Below are 18,896 nucleotides of genomic sequence, written 5' to 3' on the forward strand. Positions count from 1 at the left end.
ATGCCAATTCCACTAACATTATTTCTGAAGTAAACAGAAAAGCTGGATAAAATTAATATGGGAATGTGTTTCTGAAATCCACCTGAAATTGAATTACCATTTCCGATCTGGTGCCAACCTTCTTCTTTCTAGCAAAAAATATTTAGTAGCAGCAGCAATAAATATTGAAGAAAATCCTATTTAGAACATATTGGGCACAATTTCAAGGAGGTCACACCTTTTGCACTCACTCACTAGTTACAGTTGCAATACACTTGACAAGATTAATAGAAAAAATTCTATAAACAGCTTTTTCCTCACAAAAAAAATAAATCTTTCCTATTTCATATTTTTTAATAGGAAACCTACGTGACTACATTTTTTCAGATAAAGTAAGTATATCCATTCTGGTACCTCTAAATGATTTGTAAAATACAGATTCTCTTTTGTGTGTTAATTACATATTAACTAAATTTTAATTCTGAACTCTATCCAGAAATTTGGGAAATGATATGTAATTAACACACAAAAGAGAATCCTTTTTAACAAATCATTTAGGCATATAAGAATGAATGTATTTATTTTATCAAGAAAATTATAATTACTTAAATCAGGACAATATTCTGACATATCACATTGAGAAGAATCATCTTTTTCTGTGTATGAGCAATAAATTATGCTTGAAAATGTAAAATGTAAATAGAACTAGCAATTCTGAGTTCTCATTTCATTTTGTGATATAGATAGATAAGTTTAATAAATGTATCACTCAGCCAGCTTCAGAAATATTTTATGTTTCTTAGCAAAGATGTATTTTTATATTTACAAAGTCATTTAGATGGTCAGTTACTCTTCCTTGAAAGTACAAGACTCTTGTAATAATTTACAACTTGAAACTTTCTTTACTTCAAAATAGAGTGAAGCTCCTGGAAGGAAGAGATGGAAACTAAAAAAGTGACACATTTGGGGAAAAAATTTTTGACTCTGCCAGTCTCCACCTTTACTTCTTGAAACACAAAAACCACCCAAAAGCACCCGAGATGAATCTGAAAAAGTTGGCCAGTAAGCACGCAGCAGCCACTTCAGTATGCATTAAGCATATCTGCAGGAGAAAGGAAGAAAGATTATAGTATTAATTCTGCACCACGGGATGACCATCAATTCTGAGGCTCCTTGCTAGGCTTGCTAGTCACAATAATCAGCTTCATGCCTCTAATGCAAGGACCTATAGTGAGGCTGCCTTGCAAAACTTAATGATTCGGAGGAAGCAAATATCTCCGTGTGATTCTGAACCTGCAGCTCATCTGGCCCAGCATCATGCTTGAGTGGTGGCAGGGGAAGCCCAGAAAACAGTATAAGGGAAGGGCAAGCCCATTGATAAACAGCCTTACTAATTGAGAAAAAAAATCTTAATCATTCACCACATTTTCATCTGCAGAGGTGTTTTTTTCCGACCACTGGGCTGAGCCCTTTTTTTGAGAACTGTGCATTTCACCCTCAAATCTCATTTTGAATAAACAAGGCTACTTCAGAGCCTTATTTGGTTTGTATCTTATTTTATCTGTTTTGTTTGCATGGAGGAAGACAGAAGAACATTGGATCAAAGTTTCCTCCTGAAGAAGAGTGGGAACTCACACAAGAATTTGCCCACGTTTCATCTTGCATGAATTCAAGTAATCTGAACAGTGTGTCGCTGGGGAAAGGCATTAAAGCATTTAGCATATATTCAGACAAGTGGATTCCTCTTTTTTTTCCCCTCTCTGTCTAGACAGCTGCAAACCAGGGACCAGAATGATGTGCAAGACGATTCTCCCATTAAATACTTCAGTCTTTAATGCTGGCTTCACACCAATGTAGTTAACAAACAAAGATTCTGCTAACAGTTCATTACCACAAAACTCATTCTTGCTCAACAAAAGGAAATAATGACAAAATGTATTTTCCATTTTTTCCTTTCTAAATCTGTTTTATCAAAGAAAGCAAGCATCAAGATACTAAACCACACAGAAAGAATTATGGAATCCTTCCTTTCTTGTACTCTAATGTGTTTCAATTAAAATATGCAAATATTAGTGTTATTTTCTGGGACTTTTTTGAATAGAAAATTTAGAAAATGTTGATATGGACACTATGAATTGGTTTTATATTTCCTAGATTCTTCTAAAGCTTTATCTGTAATTTTTGTTCCACCCAAGCATGAGCAAAAGACTGAGATCAGATTATGCTTTCCCCAAAATACAGCAAAGCTGTAATTAAATCTCTGCTCTTTGACACCAGCAGTGAGTTACTGACATGGCTAACAAATTTCTACTTCGCTGTTTTGTCATTGTGCAAGGGATGACAACAATAACTGCAAGTGCAAGATCTCTTCCATAGATAAGCTTTGGCAGGGAAAAGCAGAATGCCAGGTGATGATGCAGCAAAACGTCTATAGATTATAATAAAATCACCTAGTCCTTGTTTATTGCTTATTATGTTTAGAACACAAGGCATAGCTTCTACTTTCATGAAATAATTTGAATTGAGAAAACACCAGGCTTTGAATGTATGTATTCAGAGCAAACACAAAAGTTTGCTATCCAAGGGATGAGATTTGCAAAGGCTGCAGGAGGGTCATCTGCAGCAATGGCACTTCTTGGAGAAGAAAAAGTACCCCAGCTGCTCATGGCCATACTGAGATACAGTGGCACAAAGCACAGCTCTGCCCAGCTCCTCCACTGTGTTGCAGGACCCTTGGGAGAAGCTCACACAGCTGTCTGCCTTTCAAATCCCATTTGTGGGAGCCCATTTCGAAGGACAAAGTGTTGCAATGGGCAAATGAAGACTGACACCTTGGATGCTGTTGGACTGTGAAATGCTTATGATATGTCTAGCAGAGGATAAGCTTTTTTACATGATTTTGCAGCGGAATCAGAGGCCTCAAGTGCAAGCAATCCCTCCACTATAGAAAAATGCTAGTTCAAAAGCACTGATCACCATCAAACACCAGCAGTCAGCTGGGATGGACTCATCTGGGACTTGCAAGTTCACCCACAGGAACCAGAAAGCCTCCTGTGATTGCTCCCTGCCCAACCACCAGCCTCCAGTGGATGGGTAGCCTCCAGTGCCTGCTGACTCATGCAGGACTAGACCAGGCATACAGCAGGGAAAGCCCTGAATCATAACAGTGGCCCCATTAAAACATTTATTCTTTGGGATGACAGCCTGAATTTTGAATTTTTTTTGCTTATGTTGGTTACTTGTCTCACTGGTTTTGAACAGTAGTCCTCTGTTCCCAGAGAGAAAATGCATAGACTAATTTAAATGCACTTAGTATACTTGTTTGCATGCCCAGCCCTTAAGATGCAGAATGTTACACATAACTTCCTATAATGTAAATTAGAATTTAATATCTATAGAGTTGCACATTGAGAATATACCCTGGAGTATTTATTACCAAAGGATGACTGTTACCTGATTCAATATGTATTTTGGTACACAGAATGCACTGTGACCCTCTCTCACCTTAGGGATATAAATAAATATGTTTGTAAACATGCACTATTTAATGTATATACATCACAGCAGATTCTGAAAATCCATATTTTGCTGCTTGCAATAAAGTAAATAGGTTTATCCAAATGATGCAACAAAAGATAGAAAGGAACTCCTGCCTAGAACCAATTTCCAAATGTCTTGGTTATACTGAATCCTAATAATTTTCTCAAAATAGCTTTAATGATCTTATTTAAACACAGCCTTTTGCATACCAAATGAGGCAGCACACAATACATTGTGCAAGAAAACTGGAGAAGCTGCAAAATGCTGAACAACTTTCTTGGTAGCAGAAGGCACAGACTACTTGTCTTTAGGAGATCATGTGATTCCTGTCTCCTCCTGTTCCCTCATCTCTGTATGCCAACAAGTGTTACAGAATCCCATGCTGGAGCTTAATGAAACTGATTTCAGGAGCACATGGGATGGGCTAGCTGTTTGCTAGACCAGGTAGCTTTGATGGCTACTGCTGAAGAAGGTCTGGATGGTGAATCCATCAATCTGCCAGGTTGTTAAAACTTGCTAAATAAAGTGAAGACTTCCACTATGCCAAATTCTCCAGATAAGACTTTTAGAACTAATCCAGAACTCTGCTCCACCCTCACTCACAGGAAGAGAGATACCTCTTGATTCAAAATAATCTCTTCTGGTCTTCACTGCCCTCAAGTAACTCACCTCAGTTTAGATAAAACATACAAGGTTTTTTATGTTTAGATAAAACACACAAGTTTATCTAAATATCTAGATGAAACATACAGTTTAGATAAACATACAAGATAAAACATACAATATGATCTAATTAAATCAAACAGGCAAGCCTTTAGCATCATGTATCAGACTGGTTGTTGTCTATAAAATAAACTGATTCTCATGTATCTAGGTCATAGAGCAGCAGCATTTGTTCATATGAACTACCACTGGGTCAACAGTCTCAGAAAAAAACCACACACACGCAAAAAAAGAACAACAGAACAGCTTGAATGTACTAAATGATTAAGTAACTACCTGATTCAGAGCTATTTTCCTCTACAAAATCATGAGGAAGTGGTAGATAGCTGGTGCATATAGTCCTGCTGTCTTCCATAGACAGAAACACTTTCCAGGTGTCTCAACTCTGGTAGATTCCTTCAACCCTAAAAGTTTTAGCTTTCCAGGATTTCCAGCACTCATTAAGGATTTAGCTCATCAAGCTCTGTTATCCATACCACAATTCATGTTCTTAAAATGTGTTTGTGCAAAAATCTGTAAAAGAAATGTCCTTTACCTATTACTCAAAAATACAAATCAGGGCCAACAATGGTGGGGACTTTTTTCTCTGTGACATCTCCTAGCTCATCCTCATGGCTGAATTTCCTTAGGCTGCACACATGTTGGATTTAAAGCAAATGATGAATGAAAGCGTAATGTTTTAGCTTAAACCCTTCATAGGAACAAATAACTAGTGATGAATTTTCAAGAGGATTGTGCCTCAGGGTAGAAATACAAAACCTCTTCGGCTTGCACAGGGTAACACAATCAGACCAAATTTCCTCTTAATTATGATGCCTGAATCAGGCCTTCTTAGATCAACATTCATAAAGCTACTTTGCTATCTTGTAGTAACAGGAGGAAACTTACTTAGCAACAGAAAGTGGGAGACTTAATAATGGAGATACTCCATTGGAGACACTTCAAACTGTCTCTCCTCCAAATTAAGCACTTTCAGTGCAGGTTGAAGATGACATACCTGCTGCGGAGCATGTCGAATTGATTTTGCCAGGTATGTGCTTGCATGGGACTGCTTTTTAATTTAGTAACTGAAGGATTAATTAGTTCTGGGAATGTAAACAGGTTGGTAAAGCAGGAGTCCAGATGAACTGCCACGTTCCAGTTGACTAAGACTTAGGAGTAGACTAAACATGTAGCAAAAATAGCAAATTTACTTTCCTGAGCACCTATTTGCTCAATTAACATGAAGCCAGAGTTGTGCAGAAGTCCAAGCGCTGCTGGCAACAAGATGGCAAGGCTGTTCCCTAGACCTGTGTGTTTCTGAAATAGTTTTCTGTAAGAAAACTCAAGTTGCACATTTAGTAAGAGAAATCTCAGATAATTAGAGCCTGTCAATTTATTTCATAACTTTAAACATTTTATCTAAGAAGACAAGTAGATCTTTCTCCTAGAACATATTTGTGGAAAGTTTTTTCACTATATGACAGAAGGCAGAATGGACATTTCATGTTTTTTTCCAGTAACTGAAGGAATCTAGAGGGTGAGAAGATAATGACAAGCTAGAGATGGTTCAAATGGACTCTCATTCTTTCAAAACATAAAAAAATGGTCAAAGTGTTCCGGTGATAATGTTGTGAAATTTTAAAATATAAATTAAAAATCAGATGAAACCCGCAAAATTTTGTCTTGGTAACTAAAATTAGAGCTTCACAATGGAGGGCAGATTAGGTACTCCATGCCAACGTTTCCATGTCACACTATTCTTTCCATTATGAGTCATGGTCACTAGTGTCCATTTGGGAAAGTTCTTCTACAGTCCAAATGGAAGAGAAATGAGATCTTTTCTGGGTACTGTGACTGGAGCCTGACTGGAAGCATCTCACATTTTGTGGCAAATGACATTTATTTATTCAGATGCATAAAGAAAGCAGGAACACTGAAAACTTAGAATCACATATTAGACCTCCTAGATCCTCAAGTCCAGCCTTTGACTGAACACCACCATGTCAACTCAACCATACCACTAAGTGCCATGTCCAATTGTTTCTGGAATACTTCCAGTGATGGTGAATCCACCACCTCTCTGGGCAGACCATTCCCATGCTTAACTACCCTTTTGGTAAGAAATTCTTCCTGATGTACAACCTGAATCTCCCCTGGTGCAGCTTGACTGCATTTTCTCTCATCCTGTTATGAGCTGCTTGGGAGAAGAGGCTGATTCTCAGCTTGCTATAACCTCCTTTTCGGTAGTTGTAGAGAGCAATAAGGTCTCTCCTGAACATCCTCTTCTCCAGGCTAAGCAACCCCAGCTCCCTTAGCCCTCTGTAGACCCTTCACCATTTTTTTCCCCTTCTCTAGACTTGCTCCAGCACCTCGTTGTCTTTCCTGTAATGTGGGGCCCAGAACTGGACACAGTAGTCAAGGTGGAGCCTCACCAGTGCAAGTATAGAGGGCCAATCACTTGCCTAGTTCTGCTGGCCACACTATTCCTGATATAAGCCAGGATGCCATTGGCCTTCTTGGCCACCTTGGTACACTATTGGCTCATGTTTAGCTGCTGTTGGCCAGCACCCCCAGGTCCTTTTCTGTCAGGCAGCTTTCTAGCCACTCTTCCCCCATCCTGTAACATTCCATAGTGTTGTTGTGACCCAAGTGCAGGACCTGGCACTTTGCCTTATGGAACCTCATACCACTGGCCTCGGTCCATGGATCCAGCTGGTCCAGGTTCCTCTGCAGAGGATCTACTCCCCAGCAGATCAACACTCCCACCCAACATAATATGGACCGTGAACTTACTGAGGGTGCTCCTGATCCCCTCATCCAGATCATCAATAAGGGTATTAAATAGGACTGGCCCCAATACTGAGCCCTAAGGAACCCTATTAATGACTGGTTGCCAACTAGATGCAGCACCATTCACCACCACTCTCTGGGCCTGGCCATCCAGCTAGTTTTTAACCCAGTGAACAACATGCTTGTACTCTTCCTAAGTTGCCCTTCCAAAGGTCATAAACTCTCTTTTTTTTTTTGCCAAGTTAGAATGAAAGCTGCCTGTTCAACCAGGGTGATCTTCTTCCCTGAGGGCTCATCTTTCAACACATAAGGACATCCTCCTCCTGAGCCTTTAAAGCTTCCTTCTTAAAGTATGTCCAGCCTTCCTGGACCCCTTTGTTATTAAGGACTGTTTCCCAAGAGACTATCTGAACCAGTGTCCTAAACCAGTCAAAGTCCAAGGTAGAGGTTTTGTTGACCCCTTTCCTTACATCACCAAAAATTGAAAAATCATCTTTCATGGTCTCTATGCTCAAAATGGCCTCCAGTCACCACATTTACAGCTTGTAATTAACCACTTCATCCTCAATGGATGATTCCAAAGACCACCATTTCCCTGCAAATTCTGGGCTTTAAAACCTACCCTGTTCTTAAAAACACACTTAGGAATGATTTATTAGTGATAAAAATAATGCGTGCAGGTGTGTTGGACTGTATGAGATACTGTTTTTCTTCAGTAACACATTCAGGAAATATTGTCATTCTTCATTTTTAGTCTATTCAGTTCTAGGTGAGCACATACATATACTACATTGAAGTATCTCATTTGTATACATCAGGCTATCCACATTTTACCACATGGAGGTACCACATTATTAATAGCTGTTTTCCTTAAATAGACTACAGTTTGCTTAATCTTTCTTTCTGTGCATGATCTTGCAAGAGTAAAAAGGCTTTCATACAAAGGCTGTGTTTTTATATGCAAATCTATTATTTGATTACCCACTTTTTTGTCCCTACATTATCATGAATATATCTGATGAATGTTTTATGGGTTAGGTTTGGGATTTGTGAGCTATTTTAAATTTTATCTGTTTGCCATATCATCTGCAAATACTGCATCTTTGTTGATGTTGATTGGTCTCATTTACATATTTATCACACTTTTATTTTCAAGGGTGTTTTGCTATAAACTGTCCTAATTTCTCCTCCATATACTACGAGTAGATGGATGTATTTTCAAATTGAGCCCATTTCCATAGATAATTTTTTTTTGGTTAACAATAAATCATCACTTAGAGACATCCCATTCAATGTCTTCATACATATCTGACATATGGTTTCTAATTAAAAATAACAGAAGCAGTTCACAATGCACTTTGCAACGCACTTCATAGTCCAGAGAAATCAATGATTTTCCATAAGGACTAGGCTAAAAGGAACTCTGCATGTCTGTGGAGAAACAAGTGCCAACAATACTGGCAAAACTGGATAAAGAACTGGCTGGCTGGTCACACGCAGAGAGTTGTGGTTCATTGTCCACATGGAGGCCAGTGAGGAGTGCTGTCCCTCAGGGGTCAGTGCTGGGGCTGATACTGTGCAAAATCTTTGTCGGTGACATGGACAGTGGGATTGAGTGCACCCTCAGCAAGTTCACTGATGACACCAAGCTGTGTGGGGCAGTCCCACACTGGAGGGAAGGGAAGGGATATCCAGGGGAACCTTGACAGGTTTGAGAGGTGTGCTGATGCAGACTTCATGAAGTTTAACAAAATGAAGTGCAAGGTCCTACATCTGGGTCATGGCAATCCCAGGCACAGCTACAGGTTGGGTGGGGAAGTAATTGAAATCAGCAGTGAGGAGAAGGAATTGGGAGTGACACTGGATGAGAAGCTCTTTGAGAGGTGTGCTGATGCAGACTTCATGAAGTTTAACAAAATGAAGTGCAAGGTCCTACATCTGGGTCATGGCAATCCCAGGCACAGCTACAGGTTGGGTGGGGAAGTAATTGAAATCAGCAGTGAGGAGAAGGAATTGGGAGTGACACTGGATGAGAAGCTCACCATGAGCCAGCAGTGTGCACTAGCAGGCCAGGAAGCCAATTGAGTCCTGGGCTACATCAAAAGGAGTGTGGCCAGCAGGTGAAAAGAGGTGATTTCTTCTCCTCTGCTCTCGTGAGAACCCACCTGGAATACTGTGTGCAGTTCTGGTGTCCTCAACATAAGGAGGACATGGAACTGTTGGAGCAAGTCCAGAGGAGGACCATGAAGTTGGTAAGAGGACTGGAGCATCTCCCCTGTGAGGACAGGCTGAGGAAGTTGGGGCTGTCCAGTCTGGAGAAGATGAGACTGTGTGGACACTTCATAGCAACTTTTTGATATCAGAAGAGGGTCTACAAGGGAGCTGGAGAGGGACTTTTTGTTAGGAACTGCAATGATAGGATGGGGGAATGGATTCAAACTGAGGGAGGGGAAGTTTAGGTTAGGTATTAGAAAAAGGGTTTTAACTATAAGGGTAGTGTGACATTTGAACAGGTTGCCTGGGGACGTGGTAGCTGCCCTGACCCTGGCAGTGTTCAAGGCCAGGATGGATGAAGCCTTGAGCAACCTGATCTAGTGGGGAGGTGTCCCTGTCCGTGGCAAGGAGGGTTGGGACTAGATGATCTGTAAGGTCCATTCCAACCCTTAGATTCTATAACTCTATGATTCTGTGAATACAGAGCTGATCTTAGGCCTAACTAGTAACTCTTGGTCTCAAAAAAAATTAAAGACTTTATTTTTCTTTTCTCAAGAAATATTGACCATTTACAGTGGTGTTTGATAGGTTTATGAGAGTCTGGATCCCTGAGTGGAATGCAGAAATGGGAAGCTTTTTAGTTTTTATGATGTGCCAGTAGAAGAGTCCTGAACCTTCAGTGATGCTCTGAAATGGATCTCCTAATTCAGGAAAGGCCAGAGGGCGTGTGAGCTTTTCCACTTGCTACTCACCAGCAGTTCATCAATCCCTCTTGCATGTTCACTGCTTGTTCTCCATCCATCCATCCATCCATCCATCCATCTGTCCATCCATCCATCCCTCCGTAGGTTCAGAATCTTTTCCCTATCCTCATCATACCTTCAGGTGTGTTCACCTTCTTGCTAAATCCCTTACTTACACAAGAGCACAAAGGAAAAGGGTAGAAATGATGCAGAGAAATGTCCTTTTGAGTTTTTTCATTGCGCACACAGCATTGAAAATGGCACTGAATTTAAAGTGCATTTCCCCTCTCCCATTCAGAGTCCTCTTGTGTGAACAGCCTGTTTGTGATCCTCTCCTGTCAGGGTGCAAGTGCTGGCAAATGTTGTGATTTCCCCATATATATCAAATAATTCAGAAAAACCACACATGCCCCAGAACAGTTCCGGTTGGACTGTGACAGTTATCATTTCTGGTGCTAGCACCAGTTAACCAATAGATTTTCTGTGGTTCAAGAACAGTAAGAAACATATTACTAAGGGTTTTTCCTTTAGTGGTGGAGCTGCTATACATCTACGATAGCATACTAATGAATGTACATCTGTTCATCAAAGGTGCTCATAATTGTATCTCTGGGCCTATCACTAAAATTCACAGAACTTAGGTGTTTATGGTCTTTATGAGCTAAAATCTTTGGATCTACCACTGTAAGAAACTTCTCTCACACATCCTGCCAGCTGACTCTGAACATGCACAAAACAATCATATATTCACTACTGAAAAGAGAATTGGCTGATCTGTTATTGACAGGTGCACTTTCCTCCCTAATCTTTCCACTGTTTCATTCCAAAACACTCAGAATAATCAGTTTCCCATGATCTTCTGCTATGCCACTGTATTTATTAACCACAATGACACTCCATGCTCAACCAACCCTTTGACTGAAGACTGCTCACTTGCTGATATGAAAATGCATTTATGACAACAATGTTCTGGAACATGATGTTACTAAAAAAAGTTTCTATTTTTTTTTAAAACAGAAAGATGAAACTCAGAGAAAGGGGCTTGCTCACAGGCTGTAAAAGAAGCAACGACCAGAAACTGCTGCTTGGAGTAAAACAGTTGTTTCCTAGTAAATATTGACATAATACATACATTTTCTCTAGGTCAGTAAGTCCTGCGAAAGCTCCTTTTGGAATGACTCTCATCTTGGTAAGGACAAATCTCCTGAAAATAGAGAAAATGAAGTGATTATTTACTGTTCACGACACAGGACTGCACGGTGACCTTGCCAGCACAGAAGAGGCTTGTATCACAGGCACAAGGATAATCTCTGGGCGGAAGGCTTTGGCATATAAATACAGCTGTAATTGTTCAAAGGCATTGTGGGACTCCAAATGCCTTCCTGAACCAAAATTCCTGAACAGCTATGGGTGACTGCTGGGGCTCCTCAGGGGAAACAGAAACCATCAGTAGTTCCCATTTCCCTGTTTGCTTCAGTAAGAAATCCAGACCTGAAGCTTCTCCATGTGCTGGAAGGGAACAGTGTCTTTCTTATCTCAACTGCTCTTTTGAGTGAGGCTCAAGCACAGGATGAAGCAGCACTATGGAGCCAGACTGGAGTGAGCTGGTTACACAAGGTTGCAAAGTGATGCATCCATGCTCATGCAGGATAAACTTTAACCTGCTGCACAGATAGTTTAAGGAGTAAGCTACTAACTCCGATCAGTGCAACTTTAATAACTTTATTGCTTCTCACAGTATCTCTTCTAACTAGTTTGTAATGTGCCACAAAATTTGGTCTTTGGAGTACACAACTCTATCACACATGCATCAAGACAAAATTTTTATCATTTTTAAATGTCACAGCATATACTTTATGAAAAAAAGACGTTTAAAATATCCTATAAACCTTTTTGTTATCCTGGAGTCATCTCCCTTAATCACAATAAACAAAGAGGACTAGAAAACTTCTGATGGCACTCAGCAAATGAAAGGCAGGGTTTCTACTGTAACTCCTCAGATAAATAAGGTGCTGTCTGGGTAATTGTTTTCTTTCACACATTTAATCATTTGTAGGTAGTGAGCACAAACAATTGCATATATAAACATGATCTGGTCATTGCAAGGCATCCGCTAGTAGTGGTTACATTGAGTGACAGCTGTTAAAATTTTTTTTTTCTTTTTTTCCTTTTTTAAAAATACAATCCTGCTCATTTTACATGCATGAACACTGCATACATACATCACGCCCTGTGATTCTGTTTCTTAGTATACTTTCCCATGGAAAAGGAAATTATTTTTTTTCTGAATCACTATAGAAGTCTTTTTTTTCAGTGAGCATGTCTGCCAGACCATTCCTAACTTTTATCATCTCAGAACTGGTTTTGCATGGCTACTTGGGATCACTTTTCAGCTCATGTCTTTGAGGCCTCATTGTAAGGTCTGCAGAAGGACAGAAATGGGAACTCAGCCTGGTATTACCCACTGTGCAGTCCTGCAAATTTTAACACAATGCCCCAAAACTAGAGACTTACTTTCTTACCATTCACATAAAGTATTCATGCAATCCTCATCTATGTTTTATTTCAGATGATTAGCTTAGAATTTTCATGGGAGATTATCATGTTTTAATTAAAGTTTTAGGGGAAAAAAAAAAGTATTATTCTGACAGAGTACCAATGTGAAAAGTTCCCATTTTTTAATTGTAGGTCTTTAGTAGAATCTACCCCCTCACAAGCTAATATTTACTTAAGCAGAACAAAGTCAATGCTCACCTCCCCTAGCTCTAGAGATGTTGCTGTGATTACCACACGAGGGAACTTGGCCTCACACTTTTTTAAACATTGAAATTTATGGTATTCTCAGTCCTGAAAGATGATAAAGTCAATTTGGTATTTCATTATTCTTGCACTATCATTAATGTAAATCAGAAAGAGCTTCAACACACTGTCACACAAGAATTACAGTATTGAGATCATTATGCAAATGTTAGAAGGATAAAAGAGCTTCCAGAAAAGGCCTAACCTGGATTAGGCAATTTGTAAAACTCTACTGAAAACAGGGCTGGTGTAATGCATGCAAAGCTGAGGCTGTGATTTCAGAGCGGTTAGGTACAATGGATCCAGCAGAACACCCAGCAGGCTTAGTGCTACAAAGCTGAACCATCAGGAAACTCTTTAACTTTGATCTGCTTTGAAATATTTCCCAAACTCTGCTTTGTAGAAATGCACACCTAGTTTTTGAGCCCTAGAAAGTGGCTTTGTCTGTAAAGGCACCTATCTTTTTTTCTTTATTTTTTTTTTTATTTCTTTTTTTTTATTTTTTTTTTTATGGCAGTGTGATAAAATGAATCCTTTCTCTGCAGGCACAGGTTATCAGGACCTTTGCAATTTTTTAATTAAACACTGGCCTATGCCATGCTTCACCACAACAAGAAATTACAGCCTGATACAGAAACTAATGGAAAGAAGGGAATCTCATGCATAAATGGGGTTACCTATATGAGAAAAGTCACATCTGCATAAAACTAAAAGTCAGATCTTGAGTTTCTTTGTTGAAGACCCTGATATCCTGCATTAACAAGGTGCCAGAATTCAGGAGCCACGTGTCTAATGCCCTGGAGCAGTTGAAGTTGAACTGAAGTTTAATAGCTGAAATCTCACATTCCACTTTAAAAAATTAAGGTTAATTGTTTTTAAACATCTCTAAGTAGGCTAATAAAGTCAGCCTTAATAGTGCAACGAACACTGAAAATTAGAATCAGCTACTTGTTGAATTATCCACTGTGTAATGAATAGGAGTCTACTGCAACTAGCCAAATGCTGTATTGCCAATAAATCTCACCCATTAGTCTCCAAGAATCAATCCGTACTTAACTTGAGATACTGGCTGTTCAGTACCAATTCTTTCTGAAGTACACAAAGAAAATAATTGAAAAGCATTTCCTTGAGTTTGTTGCTGGCATTATTTTAGGGTCAAAGAATGAATACAGTCCACTTTTCTTCAAGCATGTTTCATGTCAAGACAAACAGTTTACTTTAAAAAACATGTACATAAGAGAGATATGCGGTATTTGGTCCTAAAAATTTATGCTAGCACTTAGGCACCAGCAAGGAAAGCACTGAAAGCCCTGAACATTAAGTGCATGGCATGGAATTGAAAACCCAGAGCTAGGTGCCCTACATAAGGCATGAAAGAGTTTAGACTTAAGGTTAGGTGATCAAAAAATCTGTATGCAGAGCTAGCCTCCAGGAAACACTAAATTTCATCTCCCAGGGCTTTCAGCACCAGGCTCAACACACAGAGGGACCCTAACTCGCAGCAGGCCTTGCCACGAGGGAGGAAGGCATCATAGTCCCTCAACACAGTCCTGGCAGCCAAAGCAGAGACACAGGGAATGGGAATTCTCTCTTCAAGTCCTCCCTTACCCTGAGTGCTACTCCTGAACTTCATGCCTCCAGGTGGATGCTCAGTGGCCAAGGGACCTCTCCCTATATAGGCTCAAGCATCATGCAGCCAGGGCTAGATTCCCTGTGCCACCAAGACAAGGGGGAGCTTGCTACCCTCTCTAGAGGCCTTACAGTTAGACCTGATTTCCCTGGGACAAATAAAAAAATCGATAATTGCACATTCTTCAGTCCAAAGTTCAGTGATGCTAATCTTATTTAGGTGGTAAGTCCCAGTAGTCCTAGAAAGGACTCCAGTGTTGGAGTCACCAAAAACTAAACAAATGAGAAAGCAGAAAGCACAGGAAAGGAAACAAGCCCCAGATGGCTGCATGATTACATGAAGGCAATATACATAGCCAGAAATATGGAAATAGCTATAGTAACTATTGTTATTCACTACATACAGAAGTACAAGATAGATTTAATGCTGGCCTATTGTTCCTATACATGCCCTGATATCCATGAGAGGTTTCTAAATCCTGACTTAAATACATGTATTGAAAGTGATCCTTGGGGAGTTTATTGATAGGAACTGAAGCTGTCTGCTCCAGTTGTACTTTATACATTTATTTCTCTCTATATGCATGTTATGAATTTTAATATATTTACTTAATAAATAATATTGCTTAAGATTTAAGTGATTTTTGCTTCTCTTTTTCTAAGCAGTGAGAGCAGTTGTTTTCTGTTAAACAGTAATACATTTTTCCACCTGGAAGGACAGATAAGCCTACAATTAGACTATATTTCTCTGGACTGAACACGCACAATTCCCACAGCTTTTTCCATTTTTCATTTTTCAGTGTTTTATATGCCTCTTTATTTTTTATTTTTTTTTTAATCTTATGAATGGATGTGAGTAAATTCCTCTATTATGAATCTATGAAAAAAATGTTGCTAGACCTGTCAGGACCAGGGCAGAACTATCTCCTACTGATTTGTTTGTTTATACAGAGATATCTAAACCTGGTTATTTAAAACAGTGGGGTCACAGTTAATATGAAGCCATTCACATGGATGACTTGCATCACTTTATATCACCATGAAGAGCAAACAATGAAAATACATCTTGCTTCTGTATGGCTGTTTCTAGTAAAAGAGAAGTATCACAGTGCCAACTTAGTCTCAAAGCCTAGACAGGACATGATGCAAAGAACAGGAATTAGCAGGTACTGCAAAAATGTTCCTGAATAGCCCTCTAACATTTCCAGTTATGAAAAGATTTATTGAAGTTTTCCTAAAATAGAATCTTATGCAGCTGAAGTAGTTCAGACAGGCAGAACATAAGATATTAAGGAAAAAACCCTCCAGAAAAATTAATGTTCTTCCATCCAGTCTCACACAAATCCAGTGACAAAAAGGGATGAAGGACTGTACGTCATTATTCAAGTATCTGGTGCCCAAGGTATGGGTGATTAAAAAGACTTGCTAAGTTAAATGATAAAAAAAGTAGACCCATACAGGTCATTCATTTCTGCTGAATGTCACTGAAAATAAAGGTGCATAGGAGGAATGTGAAGTGTGCACATTAAGCAAATCAATGTAAATACAATATATTTGTGAGGTTAGCCATTTATGTGCTAAATGATGTATTTTGCATATTCAAAAATGAATTCTCACATCCTGGGCCCACAAGTTTTTCTTGAACAATTATGAAGATGTTCTTTGGCATAAATTTTCCACCAGAACTTACTCCTGCACTGCATTCATGCCTTCTACTCCTGACTCTCTTCCGTGGCAGATGCCTCCCACTCTGCTACTGGCAAAAGCCTTGTACAACAAAGGACTGCACTGATTACCAGAAATTAGACTAGTTAAAAAAGTAAAATAATTTCTGCTTCATAAAGCTTGGATGAATTTAGGTCTTTCAAAACACTCTTTAAAACTAATTTCTTAGATCTACTTAAGTCACACTCAGTTACTCAGAAAAGTGTGTGCATTGTAGAATTATCTTCCCTGGCTCATGTAAATTGCAAATTCATGATGTTAAAATGAATTATATCAAGCAGATACTACAAACTTTATAACTTAAGGACCAAAGGAAAATAAAATAAAAAGCCAAAAAGATTCAGTGACCATAATGCTAAATCACCAAATTTGATTCCAAAGAAATAAATGTGATAGGATTTTGAAGAACATTTTACTTTAATCTCTGAGCTAATAGACTGATGCTATCACCTTCTAATCCTCTGCAGCAATGTGCATTTTGTCAAACAAAGATTTACAGAGAAAATTAATTTACTCTCTGCAATTCTTTTTGCTTGTTTCTTTAGTTTATTTTTCTTGCTTTAGAGATGTGCCAGTGGTTCCAGCACAAGCAACAAATGAGTCTTTGCTTTACATCAGAAGAAGACAAAATGAGGCTCTGACCTATTTCATGTGCTCTTTATTAAATGCACAAATCAACAAAATCCTGCATATTGGTTTTTTTTTTTTTTTTTCTGGCTTTGCTTGATAAGTTAATGCAACAGTGAAGGACTATTTTGTTTATCATGCTGTAATAGGAGACAAATACATACTGCAGACCACGTTCCAGATGGTGGGAATCAATTGAGCTATGTCACTTTGGCCCTAAACTTTTGTCCCATTTCTCGCTGGAATGAATCACGAGATTCCTTTGAGCTAAATGCAATTCAATTTAAATTTATGAAGAACATTTGTAAGCCTCCAGCTCACTGAAATGGGTTCACATTGCCATATGACTTCACTATGGCTAGGGTCTGCTTCTAGTGAACATCTCACTAGGAAGGGACATATTAGAAATACATGTACATGAAAATATTTTTCCTAATCAGTTGCCTGGGTGGAAGATCTTTGTAATCCATTAAGAAGCTTCTAGTTGTTTTCAGACATAGCTATGGTTTCCCTTTCCTAACAGTAGGCAGAGAGAAATACAAAACTCATAAATTGGATGCTAAAACATCAGTCTTCAAAAACCATCAAAAAGATTGGTTTTATTTGCTTTTTGGTTTTAAAGTCTTTAGAGTGCATTCATATCATGCTGCAAAGCTATTTTCAACACTCAGGAGGCTTTAATTTAAGAACAGAGAAAGATTTATATTAGTCACCTCAATTCCATGACATGCTGAAGCAGGGACTTCATAAGGCTGACAGGATCATGAGGAATGGCACCAGCAGCGACAAAAACTGACTCCAACCATCCTGCTGGCTTGTCTTTTCAGAGAGCTATGGCATTAACTTCAGAGAAAACCACAGCTGAGCAGAATATTTTTCTAATAATGACTATTCGTGTAACTATAGATTCATTTCAAAAAGTGGACCCTGATAGCACAGGCATGCTTGAATAATGGAGGAAGAGCTTTGCAATTCATTTGTTCAAGTGAGACATGATCCATGTATTTGAGAGTCTGAGAGGCCCTACTTCATGCACATGTAAATGGATTTATGAGAGACAGAGACCATAATCCCTTGCTAACAGGCACAATCTGGATTGAAGCATCTGATCACTGCATCCAGCTAATGTGCTTAAGTCAGCTGCTCATTCCCTTCAAATGCTTGTGAAAGGACAAGTTATCTAGACCCTGCAGCTGGTTTATTCCTTTTGTGGGATAACAAAAGCTGGTAAAGGTGTGTATTCCAAGGAAATCCTAGGCAATATACATTTTATGGAGAAGGAGATCCCCTCCTGAGTTTCAGGCTGTACCAGGTGTGACTAGGTGAGAGTTAATTTTCATCGTGACAGCTAATATGGTGCTGTGGTTTAGACTTTTGACCAAAACAGTGCTGATAACACACTGATATTCCAGCTTTTGCTGAACTGTGCACAGCATTGAAGCCACTTGATTTCTCACTTTGACCCCTGCAACGAAGGTTATAGAGGGTGGGCTATAGGCTGGGGGAACATAGGAGACATGTGACCCAAACTAACCTGGGAGATATTCCATACCATATATATATCATCATGCTCAGCTATACAGTTCTATCTGACTGAAAAATCTAGGATTCATCTGGGAGGGCACATGTCCTTCTTTCAGGTATGCTACTTGGGAATCTCTTCAGGTCTGGAAGTGATGTAAAGAGCATCTACAAGAAAGAAAATATTTTGGTTTGTGAGCTATTAAACAAAGTAATGTACAGACCAAGTAAATACAATTAGAACTGTGATGATAAAGTTACTTGTGATGCCCATCTGCTTTGCAGGTCTGAATCTAAAAGGCAGTATGTGCAGTAGCTCATGCAAAATTGCTCCTTAATCTTTACCAGTGGCCTCCCTTAAAAATCAATTTCCTTTTCTTTTTTGAATTACATTAAAAGGATAATGAATAGAACTGATGGCATTCCTATTCCAAATTTATTGAAGGCTTAGCCAGTGCAATAATGCCACCCAGCCACAAATAGCTGATGGGATGCATTTCAAGTTTACACCCCTGATGTCTCACTGGCATTTCACTTGCAGAGTGCCCACAACATCATAACATAGATAACAAAATGCCTGATTCCCCATCAGAGCTGTGGTGCTGCTCACACAGGCACACAGTA

At 39.1% G+C, this 18,896-nt stretch overlaps 1 protein-coding gene across 1 annotated transcript in view; it reads right to left on the reverse strand.

Moving 5' to 3' along the window:
- Positions 1–11,175, reverse strand: part of FSHR (follicle stimulating hormone receptor) — a gene marked incomplete at its 5' end in the record, with an annotated part of 54,220 nt that extends 43,045 nt beyond the window's left edge. The window contains 1 exon segment of the mRNA XM_009077328.1: positions 11,104–11,175. Within this exon segment, the coding sequence (XP_009075576.1) occupies positions 11,104–11,175 (72 nt within the window).
- Positions 11,176–18,896: the final 7,721 nt, after the last annotated feature.

Source organism: Acanthisitta chloris, unplaced genomic scaffold (genome assembly GCF_000695815.1).
Source record: "Acanthisitta chloris isolate BGI_N310 unplaced genomic scaffold, ASM69581v1 scaffold1426, whole genome shotgun sequence".
Classification (NCBI taxonomy): Eukaryota; Metazoa; Chordata; class Aves; order Passeriformes; family Acanthisittidae; genus Acanthisitta; species Acanthisitta chloris.